At 55.2% G+C, this 21,755-nt stretch overlaps 11 protein-coding genes and 1 non-coding gene across 12 annotated transcripts; 10 read left to right on the forward strand and 2 right to left on the reverse strand.

Annotated features, from left to right (window-relative positions):
• Window positions 1-70: 70 nt before the first annotated feature.
• HD553DRAFT_309425 (uncharacterized protein) lies at window positions 71-1,652 on the forward strand. Its single transcript, XM_046179684.1, has 5 exons — window positions 71-435; window positions 504-634; window positions 721-778; window positions 845-1,035; window positions 1,112-1,652. The coding sequence occupies exons 1-5, from the start codon at window positions 177-179 to the stop codon at window positions 1,448-1,450; spliced, it is 978 nt and encodes a 325-aa protein (XP_046037353.1). The 5' UTR covers window positions 71-176; the 3' UTR covers window positions 1,451-1,652.
• Window positions 1,653-1,840: 188 nt separating this feature from the next.
• HD553DRAFT_214463 (S-adenosyl-L-methionine-dependent methyltransferase) lies at window positions 1,841-3,334 on the forward strand. Its single transcript, XM_046177186.1, has 2 exons — window positions 1,841-1,996; window positions 2,112-3,334. Exons 1-2 carry the CDS (start codon window positions 1,924-1,926, stop codon window positions 2,963-2,965), a joined length of 927 nt encoding a protein of 308 aa, XP_046037354.1. The 5' UTR covers window positions 1,841-1,923; the 3' UTR covers window positions 2,966-3,334.
• A 2-nt stretch (window positions 3,335-3,336) lies between these two features.
• Window positions 3,337-3,698, forward strand: HD553DRAFT_256814 (uncharacterized protein; the record flags this gene model as incomplete). Its single annotated transcript, XM_046177360.1, has 4 exons — window positions 3,337-3,409; window positions 3,449-3,450; window positions 3,485-3,541; window positions 3,651-3,698. Coding segments are annotated over 4 exons (180 nt in total), but the record flags the coding sequence as incomplete, so codon positions are not given.
• Window positions 3,699-3,732: 34 nt separating this feature from the next.
• Window positions 3,733-5,474, forward strand: HD553DRAFT_341162 (uncharacterized protein; the record flags this gene model as incomplete). The annotated part of the gene is made up of 2 exons (XM_046182608.1): window positions 3,733-4,416; window positions 4,488-5,474. 2 exons carry the CDS (start codon window positions 3,733-3,735, stop codon window positions 5,472-5,474), a joined length of 1,671 nt encoding a protein of 556 aa, XP_046037356.1.
• A 330-nt stretch (window positions 5,475-5,804) lies between these two features.
• Window positions 5,805-7,456, reverse strand: HD553DRAFT_309430 (uncharacterized protein). The gene is made up of 6 exons (XM_046179685.1): window positions 7,261-7,456; window positions 7,083-7,201; window positions 6,864-7,009; window positions 6,630-6,793; window positions 6,407-6,560; window positions 5,805-6,338 (listed from the first exon to the last, which is right to left on the reverse strand). Exons 1-6 carry the CDS (start codon window positions 7,391-7,393, stop codon window positions 5,951-5,953), a joined length of 1,104 nt encoding a protein of 367 aa, XP_046037357.1. The 5' UTR covers window positions 7,394-7,456; the 3' UTR covers window positions 5,805-5,950.
• A 156-nt stretch (window positions 7,457-7,612) lies between these two features.
• HD553DRAFT_t38 lies at window positions 7,613-7,700 on the forward strand. Its single transcript has one exon. It is a non-coding gene; the product is annotated as a tRNA-Gln (tRNA).
• Window positions 7,701-8,362: 662 nt separating this feature from the next.
• HD553DRAFT_254223 (vacuolar membrane protein-domain-containing protein) lies at window positions 8,363-9,278 on the forward strand (the record flags this gene model as incomplete). The annotated part of the gene is made up of 5 exons (XM_046177341.1): window positions 8,363-8,563; window positions 8,642-8,726; window positions 8,812-8,930; window positions 9,003-9,179; window positions 9,249-9,278. Coding segments are annotated over 5 exons (612 nt in total), but the record flags the coding sequence as incomplete, so codon positions are not given.
• Window positions 9,279-9,587: 309 nt separating this feature from the next.
• On the forward strand, window positions 9,588-10,729 carry HD553DRAFT_328504 (Per1-like protein; the record flags this gene model as incomplete). The annotated part of the gene is made up of 2 exons (XM_046181876.1): window positions 9,588-10,047; window positions 10,113-10,729. The coding sequence occupies 2 exons, from the start codon at window positions 9,588-9,590 to the stop codon at window positions 10,727-10,729; spliced, it is 1,077 nt and encodes a 358-aa protein (XP_046037359.1).
• A 1,334-nt stretch (window positions 10,730-12,063) lies between these two features.
• Window positions 12,064-14,571, reverse strand: HD553DRAFT_309434 (major facilitator superfamily domain-containing protein). The gene is made up of 10 exons (XM_046179686.1): window positions 14,083-14,571; window positions 13,740-14,003; window positions 13,569-13,671; window positions 13,431-13,482; window positions 13,158-13,361; window positions 13,032-13,086; window positions 12,941-12,951; window positions 12,639-12,874; window positions 12,451-12,571; window positions 12,064-12,392 (listed from the first exon to the last, which is right to left on the reverse strand). The coding sequence occupies exons 1-10, from the start codon at window positions 14,543-14,545 to the stop codon at window positions 12,144-12,146; spliced, it is 1,758 nt and encodes a 585-aa protein (XP_046037360.1). The 5' UTR covers window positions 14,546-14,571; the 3' UTR covers window positions 12,064-12,143.
• Window positions 14,572-14,764: 193 nt separating this feature from the next.
• On the forward strand, window positions 14,765-17,330 carry HD553DRAFT_309438 (anticodon-binding protein). The gene is made up of 5 exons (XM_046179687.1): window positions 14,765-15,352; window positions 15,668-16,286; window positions 16,361-16,622; window positions 16,703-17,063; window positions 17,144-17,330. Exons 1-5 carry the CDS (start codon window positions 15,251-15,253, stop codon window positions 17,180-17,182), a joined length of 1,383 nt encoding a protein of 460 aa, XP_046037361.1. The 5' UTR covers window positions 14,765-15,250; the 3' UTR covers window positions 17,183-17,330.
• A 122-nt stretch (window positions 17,331-17,452) lies between these two features.
• Window positions 17,453-19,305, forward strand: HD553DRAFT_309440 (uncharacterized protein). The gene is made up of 5 exons (XM_046179688.1): window positions 17,453-17,678; window positions 17,752-18,176; window positions 18,256-18,404; window positions 18,468-18,600; window positions 18,670-19,305. The coding sequence occupies exons 1-5, from the start codon at window positions 17,489-17,491 to the stop codon at window positions 19,183-19,185; spliced, it is 1,413 nt and encodes a 470-aa protein (XP_046037362.1). The 5' UTR covers window positions 17,453-17,488; the 3' UTR covers window positions 19,186-19,305.
• A 131-nt stretch (window positions 19,306-19,436) lies between these two features.
• On the forward strand, window positions 19,437-21,736 carry HD553DRAFT_309442 (uncharacterized protein). Its single transcript, XM_046179689.1, has 7 exons — window positions 19,437-19,652; window positions 19,717-19,778; window positions 19,850-20,224; window positions 20,293-20,989; window positions 21,064-21,213; window positions 21,285-21,418; window positions 21,494-21,736. The coding sequence occupies exons 1-7, from the start codon at window positions 19,532-19,534 to the stop codon at window positions 21,662-21,664; spliced, it is 1,710 nt and encodes a 569-aa protein (XP_046037363.1). The 5' UTR covers window positions 19,437-19,531; the 3' UTR covers window positions 21,665-21,736.
• Window positions 21,737-21,755: the final 19 nt, after the last annotated feature.

Genomic DNA, 21,755 nt, shown 5'->3' on the forward strand with positions numbered 1-21,755 from the left:
CATGACGACCCCCCCTCGGCTCACTCCGAAAGTTGGTCGAGGATATACAACTTGTACACCCTCTTCGGAGGGCTCTAGTGTCCTGGCCCCTGCCATCAGTCTCTGGCCAAGGCGAACAGGTCATAGATTCCCGACTCTGACAAGCAGGACCAGCATCACACAGGCCACCGCACCGCATGCCGCCTCTTACCACACCGACCCGCCTGTGGTCTACGCTCACTGCCACGACCGCATCGTCCTCTTCCTCTCGTGTCCTCCTCTCCCGCTACGACCACACCCCGAATCCGTTCTTCCGACCCAACTCGGGGCTTCAGCAAGACGACCGAGACAGATCGGCTTCGCAGTCAAGCAGTAGCGTTGGAGGCAAGGGGAAGAAACCAGTCAGACCAGGGGACGAAGAGCTGGTGGACGATCAGGAATGGTCACTACGGGTCGGTAAGTAAAGGTCTGATATTGCTTCGACACCTGGACCACCTCTGACCACACACGCCTATTCTGTGTAGGATCCGGGATTCTTCATCTGCGAACCACACTGCCCCACCTGTTCGACCAGGATCCACCGAGGGAGATGTTCCCCCCGACAGTCTACAGTAACCACGTCAGCTTGAGGTTGCCCGCGCCGTTGCCCCTGAAAGTGAGTCTAAGGCCAGATTCCAGAATCGGAAGGGAGATCACGGGCACTGACTAAAATGCCGCGTTCTGGATGTTCTGGGTGGACAGATCTCGTCCTTATCCCTGTATAGCCTGACATTTGCGCTAGCCCGACATGGAATGCACGGCAAGTCCCCCTTGCTGGGCTCTTTTCCCTGCTTGTCAACCACGCTTACATTCTGTGTCTACACAGCTCTTCACACTGATCTACACGCCTCGCTGCACAAACTCGCCGTCTCGCCTACACCTACGTTGACAACATCAACGTCAAACAAGCAAGAACCCCCTGGGGTCCGACGTGAAAGCAAGGCGTTCGGGAGAAGCAAGCAGGTCAGGGTCGTTCTCGAAGTCTGTGGGATGTCTCGACTGGGCGTTCAGCGAGAGGTGAGTCGACCGTGGTTGAACACTCTCAACATGGAAGCCGCAACTGACCGTCGTGAACTACAAACCCTCTCCGCAGCCCACGTCCTGGCAGACCTCATCTCTGTACACCTTCTCGCCCATTTCGGGCCTCGTCACGGAACACCTAGTCGAGACGATTAGACCCTTGCCTGGCGAGTCGGTTGGCGCGTGGTTGAGCGCGAGGTTGTGGCATGGGAGAGCAGCGGAGAGCGAGGGATACCAGACCATCCCAGGGGTGGGAATGGTAGGTGCCGGGATGGGAATGGGTGGGGAGACGATGGTCAAAGTGGTAGACGTGGTCGAGGACCCGGTAGGCGGATCACCTCCAACGTCATCGGCATCCTCGAAAACATCATCAATCAGGGACAGAAATTCAAGGACGAACAAGGACAGGTGAATTCCCCGGGGCCGATCCATCCACCAGTACTGCCCGACCGAGACTTGCCCGAGTTGCTCTTCACTGTAGCTAATAGATCCGTACCCCCTGTTCCTTTCGCTTGCATACGTTGTACGCGCACGTCCGATCCGAACGACGCTGCGACCTTGTACCATATCAACCCCCCTCGGAATATCTTTGTCGCGATGAAACGCATACCCCGATCCGCATGCCATCCTCGGTGAACTGAATTTGAAACGATCTCATCCGGTCTGCTCAGATTCGCCCATGCTCGTCGATTCCATACTTCCGCCTCGGTTTCCCTGACATCGCAAGACCCTCCAACAACAACAACCTCATCTCTACGGCCCATTTCGATAAACGCCCTGTTGGCTCTCTTACGTCTCAACCCGGAACTTCAGGAAGGAGGAGAGGCCGAGCTTGAACTAGGGTGGATCGAACAAGAGACTCGAAATCAGGGGAATGCGGGAGATATGGAGATTGAACGTGAGGTGGAAAGGAGGGTGAGGAGGCGGAGTTTAGGGGAACCATTGCAGTATATCCTCGGTCAGTCCCCCGGTTTTCCATAGCTCTTCAGAACCGAAATTCGTTGTTACTCATACATTGCCCCCCGGACGTGTACACGGTCATCCTCCCGTACGGCGATCCGGTGGAAATATAGGTTCTACGGATTTCGGACCCCTGACTTTGGAATGCCGTGCGCCGATCCTGATTCCACGACCGGAGACGGGGGACGTCTTTCAGCGATTGGCTTCACTGGTACGGGCAGGCTTAGGGCGGCTGAGTAGGAGGAGAAAGACGGATGGTCAAGCGCTGGAAAAGGAGCAAGGAGAAGCGAGGCTGGACGTGAAGGTGTTGGACCTCTACACGGGTTCGGGAGCGATCGCCTTGTTGATCGCTCACGAACTCCGATCGAGCCCTCGACACGCTGGTCGACCAGCAGAATGGGACCGGGAACACGAGCTGAACTTCCGGGCCTTGGGGGTGGACATCAACCCGCTCGCCATCGAACTGGCATTGGTCAACCGGGAAAAGACGGGATTGACGCGCGAGGTCGATTTCGTGCAGAGTGATGCGCTGAGCCTGACCGACCTCGATTTGCTGGATGGCCGTCCGCATCTGGTCGTAGCCAACCCGCCCTATATCCCCATGGAGGAGTACGAGCGCCTGCCCGGCTCTGTCAAGGAGTGGGAAGACGTGGACGCGTTGTTGGGCGATGGGGAGCGGGGTCAAGAGGTGGGCGATAGGGTGCGAGCGGATGGGTTGGCGCATTATCGTGCGTTGGCGAGGAATCTGGGCGGGCTGTTGGGAGTCGATCCAGAGGTCACGTCGTCGGGGCTGGATGACGATTGGGACGACGCGGGTCTACCTAGGGTGGCAGTCGAGATCGGGGACGGCCAGGCGGGACGCGTGAGACGGATCATGGAGCTCGAGAGTCGGGGCGTGATAGGGAGGACCGAGTGCTGGGTGGACATGTATGGTAAAGAGAGGATGGTCGTCGGGTGGCGTCGTTGATCGCCGCTGATGATCGAGTCACATGAAACACGACTGACCCGCAGCGAGTTGTGTGAAACGTGCTGCGAGAACCCCTCCCCCGGCCGAATCGCGAGGTCGGTTACTGCGGGGAAAGGGATGCATCGGAAGCATTTTCTCTTTGCTCCCTCCTGTAATTTGATTCCGCCGGACACCTCCTCTCTCCCTCTGATTTGCTAAACTTGGACGATCGACCGAACGGTGAACCCAAATATAACTCTCGCAAGCAGCAAGGAGAGAGTATAGGGGTCCATTCACTTCAGGAGGACACTTCGATAACACACAGCGTACAGCGACGACCTATACCTACCTACTCTCTCGAACAACAGGCGCAGACCAGACCAGCAACCAAGATGGGCAGAAAGAAGATCATCATCAAGCGTCTCACCGAAGATCGCAACAGGAACGTCACCTTTCTCAAGGCGAGTATCAGATGTGCTCACTCTCGGACCGGAGCGAAGGCAGTAGTGCTAACCAAGTCTCGAACCACGACCCTTTCAGCGTAAACACGGTCTCTTGAAAAAGGCATGGGAACTCTCAGTACTCTGCGGCGCCGAGGTGAGATGACCCGCAACGGATCACGTCAACCGAATGCTGATCTGATCAATATCCTGCATCCATCCCTCTCACGTCCTACCACTACCACCGACGGGAACGTCATACACAGGTCTCGATCCTCATCTTTTCGCACAACGGTAAATGCTACGAGTTCTCGTCGTCAGACCTGGACAGCTCGATCGACCGGTACCATGCTGTACGTCCACACACGCTCGCCTCCTTCGTATCAACGTATCTACGTCTGGTCTATCACGCACGAAGCTTACCAGCCCACACGTTCTCGCGTATCCTTTGCGCCTCCACAGTACTCGGGTCCGATCGAGCGTCGCAGAGCTCCAGAATTTGCCGCCATGGCCGAGAGCGGCGGGAAAGACGACGGCTCCGATTTGGACGAGGACGAGCTCGCCGGCAATCCGGGCGGTGGGGAGGGCTCGACCGCGCCGAAAGGGATGAGCTTGAAGGGAAAGGAAGAGTGGAAGGACGTCAGTCTGCCTGGAAACGCTGGTGGTGGTCTGGGAAACGGGACGGGAGTAGGCCTAGCAGGTGCGCCAAAGCAGGAAGACGCTGCAGGTAGACAGGTCGGCAAGGGCGTGAACGGTAATGGCCACGCGAATGCCAGGGCTCGAGCGAGGTCGCCGGTAGAGGTAAAGGGAAAGACGAGGGAGATGAACGTCTACCCCCATTCAGGACCTGGATCTGGCTCGTCCTCGGGCTCGGGCGTCGATGCCATCCCGCAGCAGGGGTCGACGATGGCGCCTTCCACTCTCGGCATGGCTCCGAGAACGGTGACGGGTTCGTGGACGGGTCAGGGTGGATACCAGAATGAGCGTGCGGGTTACGAACAGGACGATCGGAACGGAGGTTACCACGAGAGGGTGAGTAGATGCTGTCCTTTCAGTCGCTACATAAGGCACTGAACCTTTGAGCTGACGTGAGCGCACACCAGACCAACTTTTACCCGCCACAAAAGCAACCCTCCATGTATTCGCTCTATCAACGACGAGCTGAATCTCGCACAGAGCCACAACACGACCGTAGCAACTCGTTCACACCCTCCAGCAGCAACGACCTCAACCCGTCCTCGTCTTATCGGCAGGACGGCCCGCGTTACCCTCCGTTCGAGAGCCATCCCCCACCGCCCGCGTTCACTTCGGAAACCGCCTCGTCGCACATGAACCAGATGACCACGCCGTCACCGGTCAACTTTGACCCTCAGCAACAGGCATACGCTCAGTACTCGTTGCCTGTCGATCACGGGATCAACCCGGACGGCAGTATCGATTGGAACAAGGCGACGGCGGCGGCTCAGTTGCAAGCGGCTTTGCATGCTCAACAGGCCCAGTTGGCGTATCTGCGTCAACAGAGACAACAGCAGGATCATTGGAGAGAATTGTTGGCGGCCACGACGGGGGGTCACGGATCCGGGTTCGGTGGTCAGGGTGCAGGTGGGAACGGAGCGATGATGGGCAACGCAGTGCAGAGGTTCAACGAGCTCGTCGCGGCCGGTCACGATCCGATGAGCATGTCGAGCGGGTTCCAGTGGCCGACGAATCATAACGGTAGCGGTGGTGTCAATGGCGGTGGCGCGACGTCCGGGCTGGGCCTGTCGACTCATCCGGGTGACGAAGTCATGTCTTCGAACCCGGATTGGTTCTCCGAGACGGCGGCCATGCGAACGACAGGCATCCCTTTATCTACCCATCCTATGGACGGGGTGGACGGGGACACTCGATCGCCCAACGGATCTCGACCGGCCACGCCCATGTCGCGGCAACCCAGCCTATCGGGAGGAGTCGGCGGCGGATATGGCGAGATGGGCGAGAACGACGGCGGGTCGGCCAAGCGCGCTCGGCAGGAGGACGAGGGGTATCCACCGAAACGGACCCGGTTGGATAGTACATCCGGGATGCCGTTGTCGGATGCGAGTGGGTAGACGGTGAGGAAGAGCGGAGAGCGGTTATATTCGAGTGTGAGCGTGTCAAGTTGTAAAACCAGTCGAGATAGACTTTTGTTTTGTATAGTTCAAGGAAAGAGCTTCAGCCGATAGAATCGAGCACAGTTCAGGATCAGGAGAGGTGCTGGTATAGTCTCGAGTCATGCCCACAGAAAGGGCCATTGCGGACAGCACATGTTCGCCTCTTCGCAATACATTCTTGGGCATACCTTCCGCCAGTCCGCGCGAGCTCGCTGCGTGAGGCGCGAAGCGACGCTTACGACCGCCGTCAAAAAGGACGAGACCATCTCGAGAAGGGCGAGACCATCGCAGTCTGTGTGCTCATGGCTATCTTCATAACGACATCCATTACAACTTCAACTTAGACAACACCCTCGACTACAATCACGAATCCCTGGCCCTGCAATGTTCGGTGAAAACCCTCTCTGCAAAATCCTCGCTGCAAATGTCCGTATCTACCCTTGCATCAACCCCTCGATCACGGCCTTTGCCCGTTCTTCGGCTTCGATGAAGAACCTGATCGCATATTCCAACCTCTTCCTACTGGCTTCGTCCTCCTCGACGGCCTGATCCAACGCTTTCCCGTCGTTCGCAAGAAGGTCCACCTGAGTATAGTCTCTTCGAGCGTCAAATGGCTGGTTGCTGAGCGGATCAGATTGACATAGGCCGACGAGACGTTCAGGGGTAGGGCCCAGGTCGAGGTAAGAGTACTCCCCGCGTGGCACGGAGGGTGGGAGAGATTCGTCCTTTGTCTCTGCTAATTCCACGAGGAGGTCGGGAAAGAGAGTCACTCCGAAGGCTTGCAGTTCCGCTACAGCCACGACCTCCTTGACCGTAGTCATCCTAACGGCTCGTATGAATGCGGTTTAGCGATGGCTTACAAGGGCTTCCACTTCCGAGATATAACTCACGCGGCGACGATGATTCCAGGTTGTTCCTTGCCCGACTCCCGAGCGAGTTTGGCATATGTCTCGATCATCTGCCTGACTCGGTACGACATTGGGTGTTGCGTGGCCGTGTCTTGGTACTCCACATGCAAGCTCTTGTCCAGTAACGCGGCGAGCTCTATGCAGCGAACCTCTTGTCAGTCCGACATGAGCCACCCCCCCTCTGCCATGACACCGAAAGATGTACCGTTATAATAAGGACTGATATACAGACATCCTGCTTGGCTGGCGCCGACCGCCTGAGGTAGGCAAAAGACCATCGTGCCTAGCGTCCTGATGCCTTCCTGGTTCAGGATTGTGGCAGCGGCCATCCCCGGACCCGTCGTAGGGATCTTGAGACAGAAACGGGTGCTGGTCGAAAGCGTAGACAGATCAGCACATGTGGGGTTTGGCGTGCTTCGCTGTAGCCAGCCGGATCTACCGATCGATCCCTTCCTCCTCAAACATGCTAGCGAACCGTCGAGCGTGGTCGATAGTCGCCTCGGTGTCGTAGGCGAACCTCGGCGAGGTCTGCAGCAGGACCCTGTCGAGAAGGTTGGGAATGTTTTGGCGACATAGTCTGACGGACTGGCGAATTCTCAGAGGGTTTTGAGGTTGAGAATAGGTGTGCTTGCCCTGTCGACGTGATGCAGCGACTCACGACGCGATCCAGGACGTACTCCCAACCTCGCGCTTCAAACTCTTTGACGGTTTCGATTATGAGTTCCTGGTTCTCGGGCCGAGACAATGCTTGCCCGACGATGAATTGATTGGACGTCTCTGCAGGGCGGTCAGCGTCAGCCTCGTAATAACTGCCACAACGAAAGCGCCATAGTCACGGTTATGAGGCTTGAACGGCATGGCCTTGGCGGCAGAAGGATCGATACTGTCTACATCGACGTTGAAGCCTTCCTCGAGCTTGTGGAGTAGGCTGCGTCGGTAAGGGCTCGGCATCTCACAGTCGACTGCCATTATGATCGAGTCGTACGGGGGGCTGCGAGTGGACTCAAGAAGAACGACTCAGATGGCAAAAAACGATAAGGTGGGTGCTTTTGCAAGTTCGTTGGGTTTTGGCTCGTGGTCACCGGAGCTGCTCAACGCCGAGGGCGCTCATCGTGGATGCCGCGGTTACGGCGTTGGGCAAAGACGATTGCAGGTCATTTTCTAGATTTGATATAGCCGTCATCCGCGCTTTGAGTCGTCCAATGGTTAAGACACCAGATTCTGAGTCTTCCGAAAGGGCCTTCTGGGGACCTGGGTTCGATTCCCAGCTCGAAGTAACTTTTTCTCCTTTTTTTTCTTTGGCAATCCAAATTTACTAATCGGGGGGTTGCGACATCGGCCCTCAAGCCTTTGCCATCTTACCCGTCTTACCCGTAGATTGGTTCCTCCAGCCTGACTACACGCCGACATCTCACTGTCAGTATGATGCAGGACCATATGGGACACCTTCGGAGTGCCTAGACACCAGCGACATCTCGTACGCGCAGAACATCCGAAATCCCAAACAGCAGGGCGATGGCGCTGTGGGTAGAGACTTTGCCAGCAGCAATAGGCGAAGAGATCTCAAGGATACTCGAACGGGGCGAATGCCATCTTTACAACATGTACTCGTCGTACGCACGATGCACCGCATGCCGCATGCCAACCTGAAACCCCAATCTGGCTGCGTGGCGTGGTCGCTATTGTAAACGAATATTCACTTTCTTCCCCCCCTCGCCTCGGTGATCGCTCATCATCCAGCTCTGGCAACATGGTCATCCCCCTTCCGAGAGAGAATCACACGACCTCATCCATTCGAGAACGACCTGATTCAGGACCCGGCCTGATCCGTCCCTCGAGACCACCATGGTTCTCGCCAACATCAACTCGACGTCATCCTCGACATCACGCCTGGACCTCTCGCCGCTCATCGCACACAACGGCTTCCAGGACGCCGAAAAGAAATGCCAGCTCCTCGGTCCCGTCGCACTGGTCGTGCAGGGCTGCATGGGCGTGTTTGTGGTCCTGTCCCTAGTTGTCAAACGGCAGTATGAAGGTGATGCCAAGAAGGGGATACCACGGCGTCGATGGAGGGTCTGGTCGATGGACGTCGGCAAGCAGTTGATCGGACAAGGATTTGTGCACTTTCTGAACGTGTGGGTGAGTCAAAGTTGGGCGAGCGAGCAAAGATGTGCGGGCAGGATGGGGTCTCAGCTAACCCGACGAATTTGCCGGTAGATATCGGCCGGTGTTGCATCACACGAGGGCGACATCAACCCTTGCAGCCTATACTTTCTAAACGTCCTAATTGACACCACGATCGGTGAGATGACGGGTCCCATCTTCCGTGCCAATGTCGACCTGACAACCGCGACTCACGAAAAATTGCTCCACAAAACTCTTCTCAGGTGTTCTGTTTCTATATCTAGCCATTCAGGGCTTCACCTGGACGTGCGAACGCATATTCGGGCAGAAACCAGGGTTCAGGAGCGGCGTCTATGGCGATCCTCCTAGCTATAAACCGCAAGTCTCGCACCGCAACCGGCTTCAGCACGACCAAGCTCATGATATCTCTGCCACCCTCAGATTCTTCCTACAGCTCGCCATCTACCTCGTGTCCCTCACGCTGATGAAGATCGGCGTCATCCTGCTCTTCTACCTCTGCGCCGAAAAGCTGCTGCTGCCATTCGCTGGCTGGCTCATCGGTTGGATGGGCGAGGACGTTCAAGTCATCGTCGTCATGGCCGTCTTCCCCTTGATCATGAACGTGCTGCAGGTGAGTCATCGTTGCTGGCGGCCTCGAGCGGCTCATCGCTAACCCAACGTTGTCCGTCGGACCCGCTAGTTTTGCCTCGTCGACTCGCTCATCAAAGGGAGACGACCTGCCGACGAGGTCGGAATGCAAGCAGCAGCCACACCGAAGGACGCGAACGAGCCCGACGAACAAGCCGAGCACGACGAGTACGACCAGCCCGTCTACTCGTCTCGACCCCATTCTCGAGCGAGTAGCCATAGGACATTTCGTGGCCAGGACCCGGATCCGAATCTCCTTTCCCCGCGGCCCTCTTCTCCTACGACCTCGGCCCGCGCTCCACTGTTGACAACGGCCTCGCGTCGAGCCTCTCCATTCTCCTCTCCGACATCGCCCAACCTCGTCCTCGGTGTCGTGCTCGCCATCGTCTGTATGATGCCCATGGTGGCCGCCTCGTCTGGAGATCGCCTCCCGGCCTTCCAATCTTGCCTCTCACAATGTGTGTCAAATCGGTGTACTCCCGACTCACCTCCCCTAGACGCGATGCTACGACTCTTTCGATGGTCATGCCGAGGCGATTGCGCGTATCACTGCACGCATTCGGTCACCTCGGGACTCTTGCTTCTCGCCTCCTCTTCTGCATCATCCCCGTCAGCACGTCCTGTCGTCCACCAATTCTACGGCAAATGGCCGTTCTGGCGATTGGCCGGGATCCAGGAGCCCGCCAGCGTCTTGTTCTCCCTCGGCAACGCATGGGTTCACTATAAGGGACTACGAAAGGTCCGGACGAGGATAAAAAATGGAACAGGCGTCCATCTGAAGGGATGGGTGATGGCTCTGGCCATCGTTCAGATGAACACGTGGTTCTGGAGTGCTGTATTCCATACACGGGGTATGTCGCGAGATGCTGGTCGTCATCGCCATAATTGAGACTGACCGACAAAATTTCCATCTCAGACACCCCGTTTACCGAAAAGATGGACTACTTTTCGGCCACGGCGACCATCATGTGCACTCTCCTCTACACATTGGTTCGCACCTTCCATCTCTTTCCGCAACAACCCGACCGACCTCGCGGAGCACCTAGCCTATACCCCTTGATCATCGTCTTCCTCATCGCCTACTTCTCGCACGTCTCCTACTTGTTGTCGGGCCCACGATTCGACTATGGCTGGAACGTACTCTTCAACCTGATCATGGGAGCGACCCATCTGATTCTGTGGTCACTCTTCTCGTTGTCCTTTTCCATCCGACTGCCCTGGCCTTTGTCCCGCATCCCGACCCCATACCCCCCACTCGACCCGCTCACCATCACGCCTAAACCTCCATGGAGCGGTCGGAGTGCTGTGCTGGTCATGGCGACTACGGCGGCCATGTCACTCGAACTGTTCGATTTCCCTCCATTTCACCGAATCATCGATGCCCACTCCTTATGGCACTTGGCAACCATCCTGATTGCCAGGGGTTGGTACGGGTTTTTGATACGGGATGTGGCCATGCTCGAGGCCGTGAGAACGGGGATGAGCGGTACCAAGGCGACCGAGGCTGTCGTTTTCCAGTCGTCCAACAAGTAGTGTGCATGCACTGCTGGAGTTGCGTTGTAAAATAGGTTGATACTTGTCATATAATACATCGGTTCATCCTTCATCACGGAGCTACTTTGGTATCTGACTTGGAGGGAGCTGCCTCCATATCACTTGGAGGGAACTACCTCCATATCACGGTGTACTAGTAAGTAAGTTTTCGCCACTGAGCCGACGCATGAGAAGCGCAATGCTGACAATTGTGACGAGCGACATGAGGGTCATGATGCGCTAACGACTGAAAGATATAGCTACGAGTACTTTGTTTGCGCTGATTGAGAGCTGGCCATGACGCAGTCTGTTTGTAGATGCAGACGCGGGCGCGCCAATGGCGTCATCCCAGTCCGGATCGTTTCAATCCCGACCAGCCCGTATAAAGAATCGCTCAAGAACACTCACTATTCTCTTCCTTCATCCCTCCGCTTTCCTTCTCGTCTGTACCCTTCTACTAAACCATACATCCACTCAATCCATCATTCTGAAGCTCAATTTCATCATGCGATTCCTACTTAAGCGATATCAGCGAAACAGCGCGCCTTCCGCGTGGGACTCGGACGACTTCGACGAGACGATCAAACAAGACAAACAGCACGTTGACGACTCGGACGATAGCCAAAAAGAACATATCGACGGCCAGAGATCTCGCCGTTCGCTAGGTCAAAAGCTTATGAGAAGTATGAGGAATTATCAACTGGGTGAGGCCATCGTGTTGAGCACGCAACTCTCCATCGTGAGCGAACTCGTCTGATTCAACGGCCAACTTTTCCTAGTCGACAAAGCTTTTGAAACGATGCCAGCCTTACCCCAGAATCCCTCGCTCGCTCCCTACAACGACTTTGGGCAGAGTTCGTTGGAAATGACGCCCTATCGAGACAAACGAGCCGTCCGGTACGCCACGACTACGTCCGGCGCGATACAGATGAAACAACTTCCTGCGGAGCTCCCCCAAATCGAGTCGACCAGCACTGCGCCGAGAACTGCTCATAACAAGGCGTCAGATGAGATGTCGATGCTGTACCCAGTCGACGAAACCGTCCTCATCGACCAGCTTCGTGCGCAAGGGTTCAAAGTTCATCACCTGGACTATGCCACCTTGTCGGGTCCCAAGGAAACCCGACGACATTACTGGATGACACCCATCTCTTCTGACGAAACGCCCACGTAAGTTCGGTTTCCATACGGCACGCACGCACGGTAAATCCGACTCTGACCTGGTCATGTCCAGCCGTTCCAAGCTGGTCGACGACCTCTTCTCCCGCCTGCGTGATCAAAACTCGAAAGCGCCACTGGCAATCTCGTCGAGCCACAGTCGCAATCACTAGGGGATTTCAAACACTAGGAGTCGAATTTATGGATACAGTCCATGTTATTACACCCCCTTTCCAACCGAGAATCGTACAGCGCCTTATTTGTTCTCTTCCGATGCCTTTTGACACTCATCAGCCTCCTTGTATGTTATCCCGTACCTCTCGTTCGCGGACTGGCGCCAATTGTCCCCATAGCGCAGGGTCAGCAAGATGAGTCCGGCTCCTATGTATCCTATTATAGCGGCTATCGTATTCGTCCATCCGGTACCGATCGCGTTGATGCAGGGCAACGCTCCTGCTGATGCCCCCGCTGCAAACGTATACCTTACGAAATTATTGATCGCAATCTGCGGAGCCGCTCAAGTCAGCCTCTATAGCGTTGCCTACACGCCTTCTTACACGTACGGCTTCCGCGCTCCTCGTCTGGCTAGCATCGACGAGGTAGACGTTCGATGGTGTCAAAACCTGCATTAAACCGACTCCATTGAAGAACAAGAAAACCAAAGGGGGTCCCATACCCCCAGCACTGTGCAAGACTCGACGTGTCAGTCATGGCAAACTCGATCGGTTCCTGTGAACGGACGACGACTTGCCCCGTTTGGATCAACCATCCAGCGATGAGTAAACTAGCGGGCATGACAAACAGCGCGCCCAGAAGCGTCGCATACAGGCGATCTTCCGGTCGACGGAACCCCCGCTTGTCCAGCCATTTCCTGACCGTGTGGTCGGCGTGGATTCCCGCGATTCGGGATCCGACGAGGTTGCCCATACCGGGTGCTAAATAGAGTGCACCTAGGATGGCGGCGTTGTCGAGTCGATACCTTCGTTTCTGTGCAAAATAACAAGAGCTTCAGCGGGTCAATAAGCAAGGCGGTAAGACCAGCCCTTGACCTACAAAGATTGTACCTGTACAGGAGTGTGTCATGCAAGACCGATCAGCGTCTCCGACATGGCTCTTGCGCTCGCACAAGCGACATTGTCCTTACTCAGAGGTACCATCACCGCGTATGTACAGATCATGACCGCCGACGAGTTGAAAGACTGTATTTCATCCCCACTTATGAGCGCGGTCATCCCGATATCTAGGCTCTAGCACAGTGAGGAAAACTCACAATACAAGCCACATTCGGCCATCTCAGTAGCGCGACACTGCTCAATGGATTGAAGCGATGTATGATAAACTTCTTCCCCTTTTCTCTGCAAGCCTTGGCATGCGGGGTCTCGCCATGCCAAGTCTCGGGAAGGAAAAAATAGATGAGAACGAGTGCGAGGGCTCCGAAGCCAGTCAGGCAGTACTGCATGGAACGCCATGTTTGCTGAGCGCAAGATAGTTTGATGGTCAGTGATGATGGTGTTGATCTGATGGATGTTATGATATGGCTTACAGCTGTATACTCTTGGAACAGTCCGGCGATGATCGGCGAAAGAGCCGGGCCTGTGTTTCAGGACAAGAATCATGGATCTAAATAAGCCCCCGATGCGCCTATCCGAGAGACCATAGAGCGGGAGCCGAAGACACTCATAACACGACTCCAGCGTAGAAACCGGACATGGCTCTCGCTCTCTCGATGGGGCGGTAGATGTCCCCGATACTGCCCGACCCTACTGCTAGGACCGCGGAGGAGCCTGTATTAGTCGTGAGGTATCTCGTCAGTCTATCCCAAGCAAGACTCTGTACGGTGATATCGACCGACCTATCGCTTGCAACACTCTTGTCCCGATCAAAGCCCCTACCGAGTTACACCTCGCCACCCCGATGCTACTCGCAACGTAGATAGGGATGCTCCAAAGGTAAATCACCCTTCGGCCGTAAAACCCGCTCAGGGTGGACCAGACCAATGGAGCGGCACCGATGGTGAAGATGAAGATGGCGACGGTGTAACCTATCACGACCTCGGACGTGGAGAGATCGGAGGCGATTTGAGGTATGGAAGGCATGAAGCATGATGAGGTTACGGCTGGCAGGCATAGTGATTGTTGACTGAGCCTGTTCGCTGTACGATCGGAATGTATCTGAGAGAAAGTATGAAGACTCACGACCGAGGAATGCAGCGTAGGAAACGATGAACAAGATTATCCTCTTCTTACTCTTTGGAAACCTATCGTATACGTCCGGCTCCTTCTCCCCCCCATCCCCTTCGTCGCCTGGATATTCACCCCGCTCGGCCTCGATCTCTTGCATAGCCTTTTCTTTGTCCACAGCTTCCTCGACTCCATGAGAAACAGCCTTGATCAGAGGTAGAGAGTTGATGAGGGTCGGGCTGGTGGAAGCGGTTTCAGGGTCATCCCGCTTGTGCATGATCGAGCGAGTCATGGGGGTATCGACGGTAGGCGGAATGTCAAGCCGCGACTTCCTGGCTTGGTCCGCCGGGACAGTTGGGTCAATTGAAGGCTGCTCAATAGCGCTTGATTTCAGAGCTCTATGCTTGGTCCGAAACCAGGTGCCGAGACGATGTAGGACCGCGAGTCGTGACATGTTGCGACCCGGTGCTCGTAACATGGGGGAGCTCGATTGAAAAGTGTGCATGCAGAGAGAGAGAGAGACGGAGAGTTGCCTTGGTTCGGTTACTTTATCTTCGGACTTGACCGAGCCGAGTGCCGAGTTTAGCAAAACAAGAGGCGGACATTGGATCACGAGATGACCGAGAAATATATATTTGTCTTGATGTCCGCTTTCGATTCTCACTCACGTGACGAGCCAAAATTCGGCAGGACCACCACACACACCTCTTGAAAGGAACATTCGGAACCTCGACATCATTTGCATCTTGCATCTTGATCGTTTCTTCTGGACAGACAACGCAGATTGTTCGTTTCAATAATCCGTGGTCAGACTGTGAGTTGCTAATTCTCGTTTCTACTCTCGACAAATTGCCACAAATCCTCCCTCTTCACTCTCGTGATGAACCCTTGCCAAGACAATTTGCACGTCAGTATGAGGATCCTTACAAAATTTACCGTACGGATCTCTCCATGGTCCCGAGGGCTCTTCCTTTGAGGAGATGTCCATGGACCGTGGAGTGATCTAGGTAGACGGATCCGAGGCGTAAAACACTCGCGCATTTTCTGAAATTCTACCCACGTACCAGTTCTTGTTCACCTTTGATCCGGATACTCTCGATCATGTCGCTTACTCTCATCTTCTCTGGTTTGAAAGGCGACACCCCTAGTAATTCGAATCAAAGGCGCGAAAAAATCGCCCAAGATGCCTCCCGACAAGCGGATCTTGAACGCTATGAAGCGGTCCGAGGTGCACAGGAAGGAGAAGCGGGCAAAGGCTCAGGCGAAGCTGAAACGGAGGATGGAGGTGAGTCTTCCAGGATTCCCTTTTTCTCTCCTCCTTGTTTCCTCGTCATGTATCTAGATGAACTCCTCGACTTTCTCCTCTATATATACCCTCTTCCCCGTACCCCACCTCGATACTTTTAGTTACCATCTTTTTCCGGTCTCGGTCTCCCCGTTGTCATGTGTAGATTATTTACTATAAAATTGTTTTTCCTTGCATGCCCTCTTTATCACATGACCCGCATTGCCCTCATCGTGCTTCTTGCCACCTGCCAACCCACTCCGGGTCTGAAATTACGACGACCTCGCCCTGTCCATCTCGCCGACCTGACCACAGACCAGAAAAACCGAGCGCGAAGACCCAGAGGGTGACAAGGCTCGAGAAGCCCGTCTGGCCAAGAATGTACCTAGGACGCTAGACAATGCTCGTCAGTTCGACGCCGGGTCATACCTGACGGCAGATCCTACTAGCGCGGCGTCATTGGCGGCGAGGTCGAGGTTAATGGGCAAGAAGAAAAAGGTCGAGGTGCCGGTAAAGAGCGAGGGTAGTGGGAGCGAGGAGGACGATGATGAGAATGGAGCGGGTCCCGGGCCTTCCTCGGCGGCGAGAATGAAGAAGCGTCAGACTGACGAGGATGAGGACATGGAGGACAACGAGGGCGAGGCCGATGCCGAAGAGGGCGAGCAGGATGGCGAGGACGAGACGTCGACGAAACCGTCCCCCTTCCCCACCGGACCGTTTTCTGACGAACCTCCCCGGATCCTCTTGACTACATCACCTCATGCCACTCAGGCGACCCACGCGTTCATGGGAGAGCTGCGCTCCGTCTTGCCCGGCGGCGAAGTGTACAAGCGATTAAAGGGGAGAGGGTTCGAGGTTGGCAGGATCGCCAGGTGGGCCGCAAAGAGGGAGTTCAAGGCGATGGTCATCGTCAACGAGGACCACAAGACACCGAGTGAGTCATCGCAGAGCATAATCTCTGTTTTTTTCTCAAAGGACCTCAATCCTGATTTTTGGACATTATCCCAGACGCTATCACCGTCATCAACCTCCCGGCAGGGCCAACCGCCTATTTCAAGTTGACTAGCGTCGTCCTCGGTCAACAGATCAGCGGGCACGCTCGTCCTTCTCCTCACTCTCCCGAACTCATCTTGAACAACTTTTCCACGTTGCTGGGTATGAACGTGGGAAGATTGTTCGGGTCCCTCTTCCCGCCCATGCCTCAGTTTAGAGGTCGACAGGTTGTCACGCTGCATAATCAGCGTGATTTCTTGTTCTTCCGTCGACATCGGTGAGCTGACCTCCAACTAGAGCTTGCAATCGCCTGGAAATGGCTTGCTCAGATTTTCTGCGCATTTGAATCTCGATCAGATACATGTTTGCGTCAACGGAAAAGGCTAGGTTGCAGGAGATTGGACCTCGATTCACCTTGAAGCTCAGGTGGTTGAGAAAGGGCCTACCCAGCGTCCTGGCTGCCGACGGCGTGGCACCTAGGAGCGGAGACAAGGCCGAGTCGGAGGACGAGGAAGACGCGGACGAGGACGTCGAGGATGCCGATGTGGACATGGAGAGGACTGACAAGCCAACCGTGGCCGGCGAAAATGAGGATGACGATGATGACGAGGCCAACGCGAACGAGGAGGAAATCAAGGGCAAGAAGCGAAAGGATATGGTCAATGGGGTCAAGATTCCCGCACTCGACGAGGAACAGGAGTACGAGTGGAAGTGGAAGGTAAGCTTAGGCCGCATTGATACGAGAAGAACAGCAAGGTCCCGTAGATAGCTGATATCGGTGGTTTGTTCTGCTTGTAGCCCAAGATGGAAGTCTCGAGGACGACCTTTTTCATGTAGACCTCGGCTTCGATTGTTTTGTTTTCGTGCCTCCGTAGCAATCAGCAACGCCCTGTATCATCGTCCCTTTCCCTGATGTTCCGGTTGTAATCCATTAGTTGTAGCGGATGAGACGTCCTCCTCCACAATCTGTCTCATTTCTCACGGGCTCTTTCATGTGACGCGACGCGCTCAACGAGCGAGGGTTCGGGCATGGCTTCAGGGGTTGAATGGACTTGCGACGCTTGATCCGAACGGTCATCCACTCCCTATCCCAGGTTGATCGCCCAGGCTCTCCTGGCACTCCCGTAGCTATACAACCGAATCATGAGCGACGAAGAGAAGCACGATTCGATGGACGTGGTGACCGACGTGGTCCAGCCGCAAGAAGCCGAGGCTGAAGCATCGACATCGGCAGCCGCCGCAAGCAAGCCGACTTTTACCGTCGCTGATGTTTTCGGGGGAGATGACGATGATTCGGACCTATCGTCTGACGAAGAGGACGAAAAGAGACCAGGTCAGTAGTCTGTAGCTTGACCTCGCGAGAGGTGATTGCTGGCTTTACTAAGCGGCCCGATTTGCTTGTCCAGTTGCCAAGCAGCCGGTACGACGATCGCTCAGTCCTGCTGTCGCTCGAGACAGCAGTGATTCGGAGGACGACGACGAAGAGTACACGGGTGGTGATTATCAACCCGATTATAAGCAGCTGGGAAAGAAGCGTAGCTACAATGCCGTGGCCGAAGAAGATGACGAGGAAGAGGAGGACAAATATCGCTCAAAGGGCGACGACGTTGCCAAAGCTCCCAAACGCAAGCCCAAAGGTGAGCGAAAGAAGAGGGTAAAGAAGGATTCTGAAGCCGAGTCACGAAGGAGACGGGCCGATTCGGGAGACGGGGAGGGAGATCGCGAGCAAGAGGTCGATGAGCAGACTCTGCGCAGAAGGGCACTCGATGCCAAACTCGATGCAATCGGCAAGACAGGTGCCAAGCGTAGACCCAAGAAGCGAGGAGACGATGTTAGTAGATGGAGCCTACATCCTGTCTTCGTGAAAGCCCGTTCCAGAACTGACATGTGCCTTCCATGCAAACTTTCAGGGCGACGATTTGATGCAGGACAAGCAGATCGAGGATATCACGGCGCTGATGACGAGTGCGATCCGCGAAGACATCAATCTGAACAACGAGAAGAAGCCTGCGATCAAGAAGACTCTGCTACTACCCAAGGTCATGCAAGTTATGCAAAAGTGAGACGCATGGTACTACTGAATGGTTGGAAATCTCCGGCTCAACATCCACCTTGCGAACAGCGCGTCTTTGCAAGACTCGTTGCTGGAAAACAGCGAATTCTTGTCAGAGTTGACTGGTTTCATCGAGCCCCTGAAGGATGGGTCTTTGCCTTCCTTGACGATCCAGAGGTCCATTTTGAGCCAGCTCAACAAGGTGAGTGAACGTTTGTACAGGGACCGGATTGAGAGGGGAATTTGGCTCTGATCACGTTGTATTCATCAGTTCGATGTAATTGACAAGGACATGCTGAAAGCCTCGGGGCTCGGCAAGATTGTCAACTTCTACACCAGAACTAAGCGCGTCCAACCAGAGATCACCCGGCAGGCCAACCAGCTGATCGACAAGTGGTCCAAACCCATCTTGCGTGCGGCTGGTATCGCTAGTGGATCCGCCACCGGACGTATGGCTGCAACAGGGCATGCCGAGGAAGAAAGCTATGGGCCTGGAGAGGGTAGCGGCGTGATTACGATCAGTGCTAAACAGTTGAGAGAAAAGGAAGACTTGATGCAATACGCTCTGGAAGCACAGCGCGAGGTCGTCGAGGAGAGAAAGGGTAGCCGAAGGCCCAATGTCATCGTGAGTACACTGGATATTTATGACCTTACTGGGGGGATGCATCTTGACAATGACCGCTTGATCGACGTCAGGGCCACTCTTACACCAAAGCGCCCCCGTCACGACGGATCGCGAGGAGCAACGCGGAGCAGGAGAGGGAGGACGCTCGTTTACGACAGCTAGAGTTGCAAGCAGCGTTCCGAAAGAAATCTATGCTAGGAGCGTCTCGATGATCTTCAAGGCTTGCATGTACGACCCTGATGTATCCCACTGTGCATGAATTACGATCCCCCATACCTACCACACTGTAGACCCCTCGTGCCTTTGGGTTTACGCTTCGCGCGTAGTCTCACCTCTTGCCTCTATATGATTGTGCGACGAGCCCGCTCCCTGGGACTGCGTTATCCGGTGATCGAGTTGGAGAGAGCAGCTGCCATCGGCCTCCATCTCGATTTTACCCCTCTTTTGCGACAGGACAGACCCCTCTTTTCAACTACCAGACTCCCGTGACTGATCTGGCTGTAAGAAAATGCCTACTACGAGAGCCAGATCCAGCTCGCGGAACCCATCGAGAAGAGAAGGTAGCGATGAAGAGGCCATGAGCAGGGCCGGAAGCATCGATGCAAAGGATGTCGAGGAAGCGACAGGTGGTGAGTCTCCCAAAAGAAGTAACGGATTGGTCCAGTCTGACTGAGCCTGCTACACTTTGCCTAGTCGCGAGAGCTACCAGGAAGCGGCATAGAGAAGGATCAACGGAACCCTCTGCAGCTGGCGGAGTAGGTAGAAGCCCGGCTCCGGGTTATCGGCTAGCTTGCTCACGTATACCTTTGTCGGAAATTGACTATAGGCGACGGCTTCCTCGAGCCTACCAGCTATCGCCACGAAAAAGAACCGTATCGATCCACCGCCCAGGCCGTCATCAACCGAATCGGCGTCACCGATAAACGATGATTCAACCGAAAACAACGCTTCTGTCGACGAGACCCGAAAGAAGGTCGAAAAGCTCAGCCACGAGGAGAAGACTCGAGGTGGAGTATCGTCAAAGCTGTTGACGGTGGACGAGGAGGAACACAAGGACGACGCTGCGAGTGTAGACATGGAGGGCAGCATGCACGAGCGAGAAGTCGAGACGGGTCAGAAGAGAAAGATGCTCGCCCGAGCCGAGAGCGCCAATGTTGTGCAGGGAGAATCTGCAAAGAGGATCAAGGAGGACGATCTTGAGGTTGGTCGCACGTCGATAGTCGTGTATTTAGGGTGCAGCCATGCTAATTATACGTTTCGTCTTGGAAGGACCCACCTCATACCGCTTCAACGGTGGATATGGAAGGGTCCACCCCCGACGCCGTCAAAGAGCCTGTGGTCGAGCCTACTGTCTCACCACCTACCGTCTCCACGCCAGTAAAGAAGCCTCAGGCCACTTTCGGTTCGTTTTCCTCTGCGGCGTCTCCCTTTGCGTCTGCCAAGCCCACGACGTCGGCTCTGTCCGGAGGCTCCATCGGATCTTCGCTATCATCTGATATCAGTGCCAAAGTCCGGGAGGCCAACAACCTTTCTTCCACCCCGTCAAAGCCGGAGTCCCCCTCGACTCCTAAACCGGCCAAGAAGCCTCAGGCGACATTTGGAGCCTTTTCCTCGACCGCCTCGCCTTTCAGCGCCGTGAAGAGTTCTTCAGCATTCGCTTCTCAACCCGTGGCATCGTCTTCGAACGCCTCGACGGGCAACGCCTTGTCCTCTTTCAAGAGCACGGTGACTTCCTCTTCTGCCTTTGGCGGATGGTCATCTGGCGGCACCGTATCCAGTCCGTTTGCTACTCCCAAAAAGGCTCCTGTAGCGACCGCCGGCAAGCCTGACAGCAAGGACGAGGATGAAGGCGTTTCGGAGACTGTCGAGGCGGACAAGCCTCAAGCTTCATTTGGGGACATTTTGTCCAAGAAGGATAGCGGACCAGCAGAGGAAAGGACCAAGGTGGATCTGGCAGAGCAAGAAGGTGCGTCGAGATCCAACCCGCTTTTTGCTCTAGTCGCTCTGCAGGGCATGACTGATAACCTATCTGTCTTGCAGCGCATACCGGGGAAGAGGACGAGGATACCGTCTATCAGGTTCGCTGTAAACTTCACGTCATGGATGAATCGAATGCGTGGAGGGAGCGGGGGACGGGCTCTCTCCGGGTCAATGTGGACAAGAAGAACAAGACGAGCGCGCCGAGACTTGGTGAGTGCAGACGCACGGTCCCAGCATCTCGAGAGGACTGTCATCGTACTGACTCGAACAATCTGCTCTAGTGATGCGAGCCGAGGGAGTATTACGGTTGATCTTGAACGTGGCAATGTTTCCCGGAATGTCGATCGAGGTAACGGACAAGTATGTCAGGACGGTCGTGTTCGAAGACGGTCAATCGCGATCCCTTCTCATCCGAGTGAGTTTCGTCGCATACCGTGCTAAAACAGACCGGAAGTATCTCAACTGAGTGCAACTCTCTGCTCTGGAATAGACCGCATCGTCCAAGATGGCCCTGGAACTGCAAGGCAAATTGCTTCAGCACGTCCCCAAGGCGAACGCCAAGGATGCACCGGAGGGCGAGACGCAAGCGACTCCAGTAGTGGCAGAGGGCGATAAGGCTGTCGTCGACAAAGTGGCCGACAAGGCGGCAGAATCAGTGTAGCATGATATGTAGACTGAGAGTTGTTGTGTAGTTGTTTCTCCACACATATATACGATACGGATGGTCAGATGATACGGATGGACCGGGGGTC

This window comes from Filobasidium floriforme (assembly GCF_021052385.1).
Source record: "Filobasidium floriforme strain CBS 6241 chromosome Unknown HD553scaffold_8, whole genome shotgun sequence".
NCBI lineage: Eukaryota > Fungi > Basidiomycota > Tremellomycetes > Filobasidiales > Filobasidiaceae > Filobasidium > Filobasidium floriforme.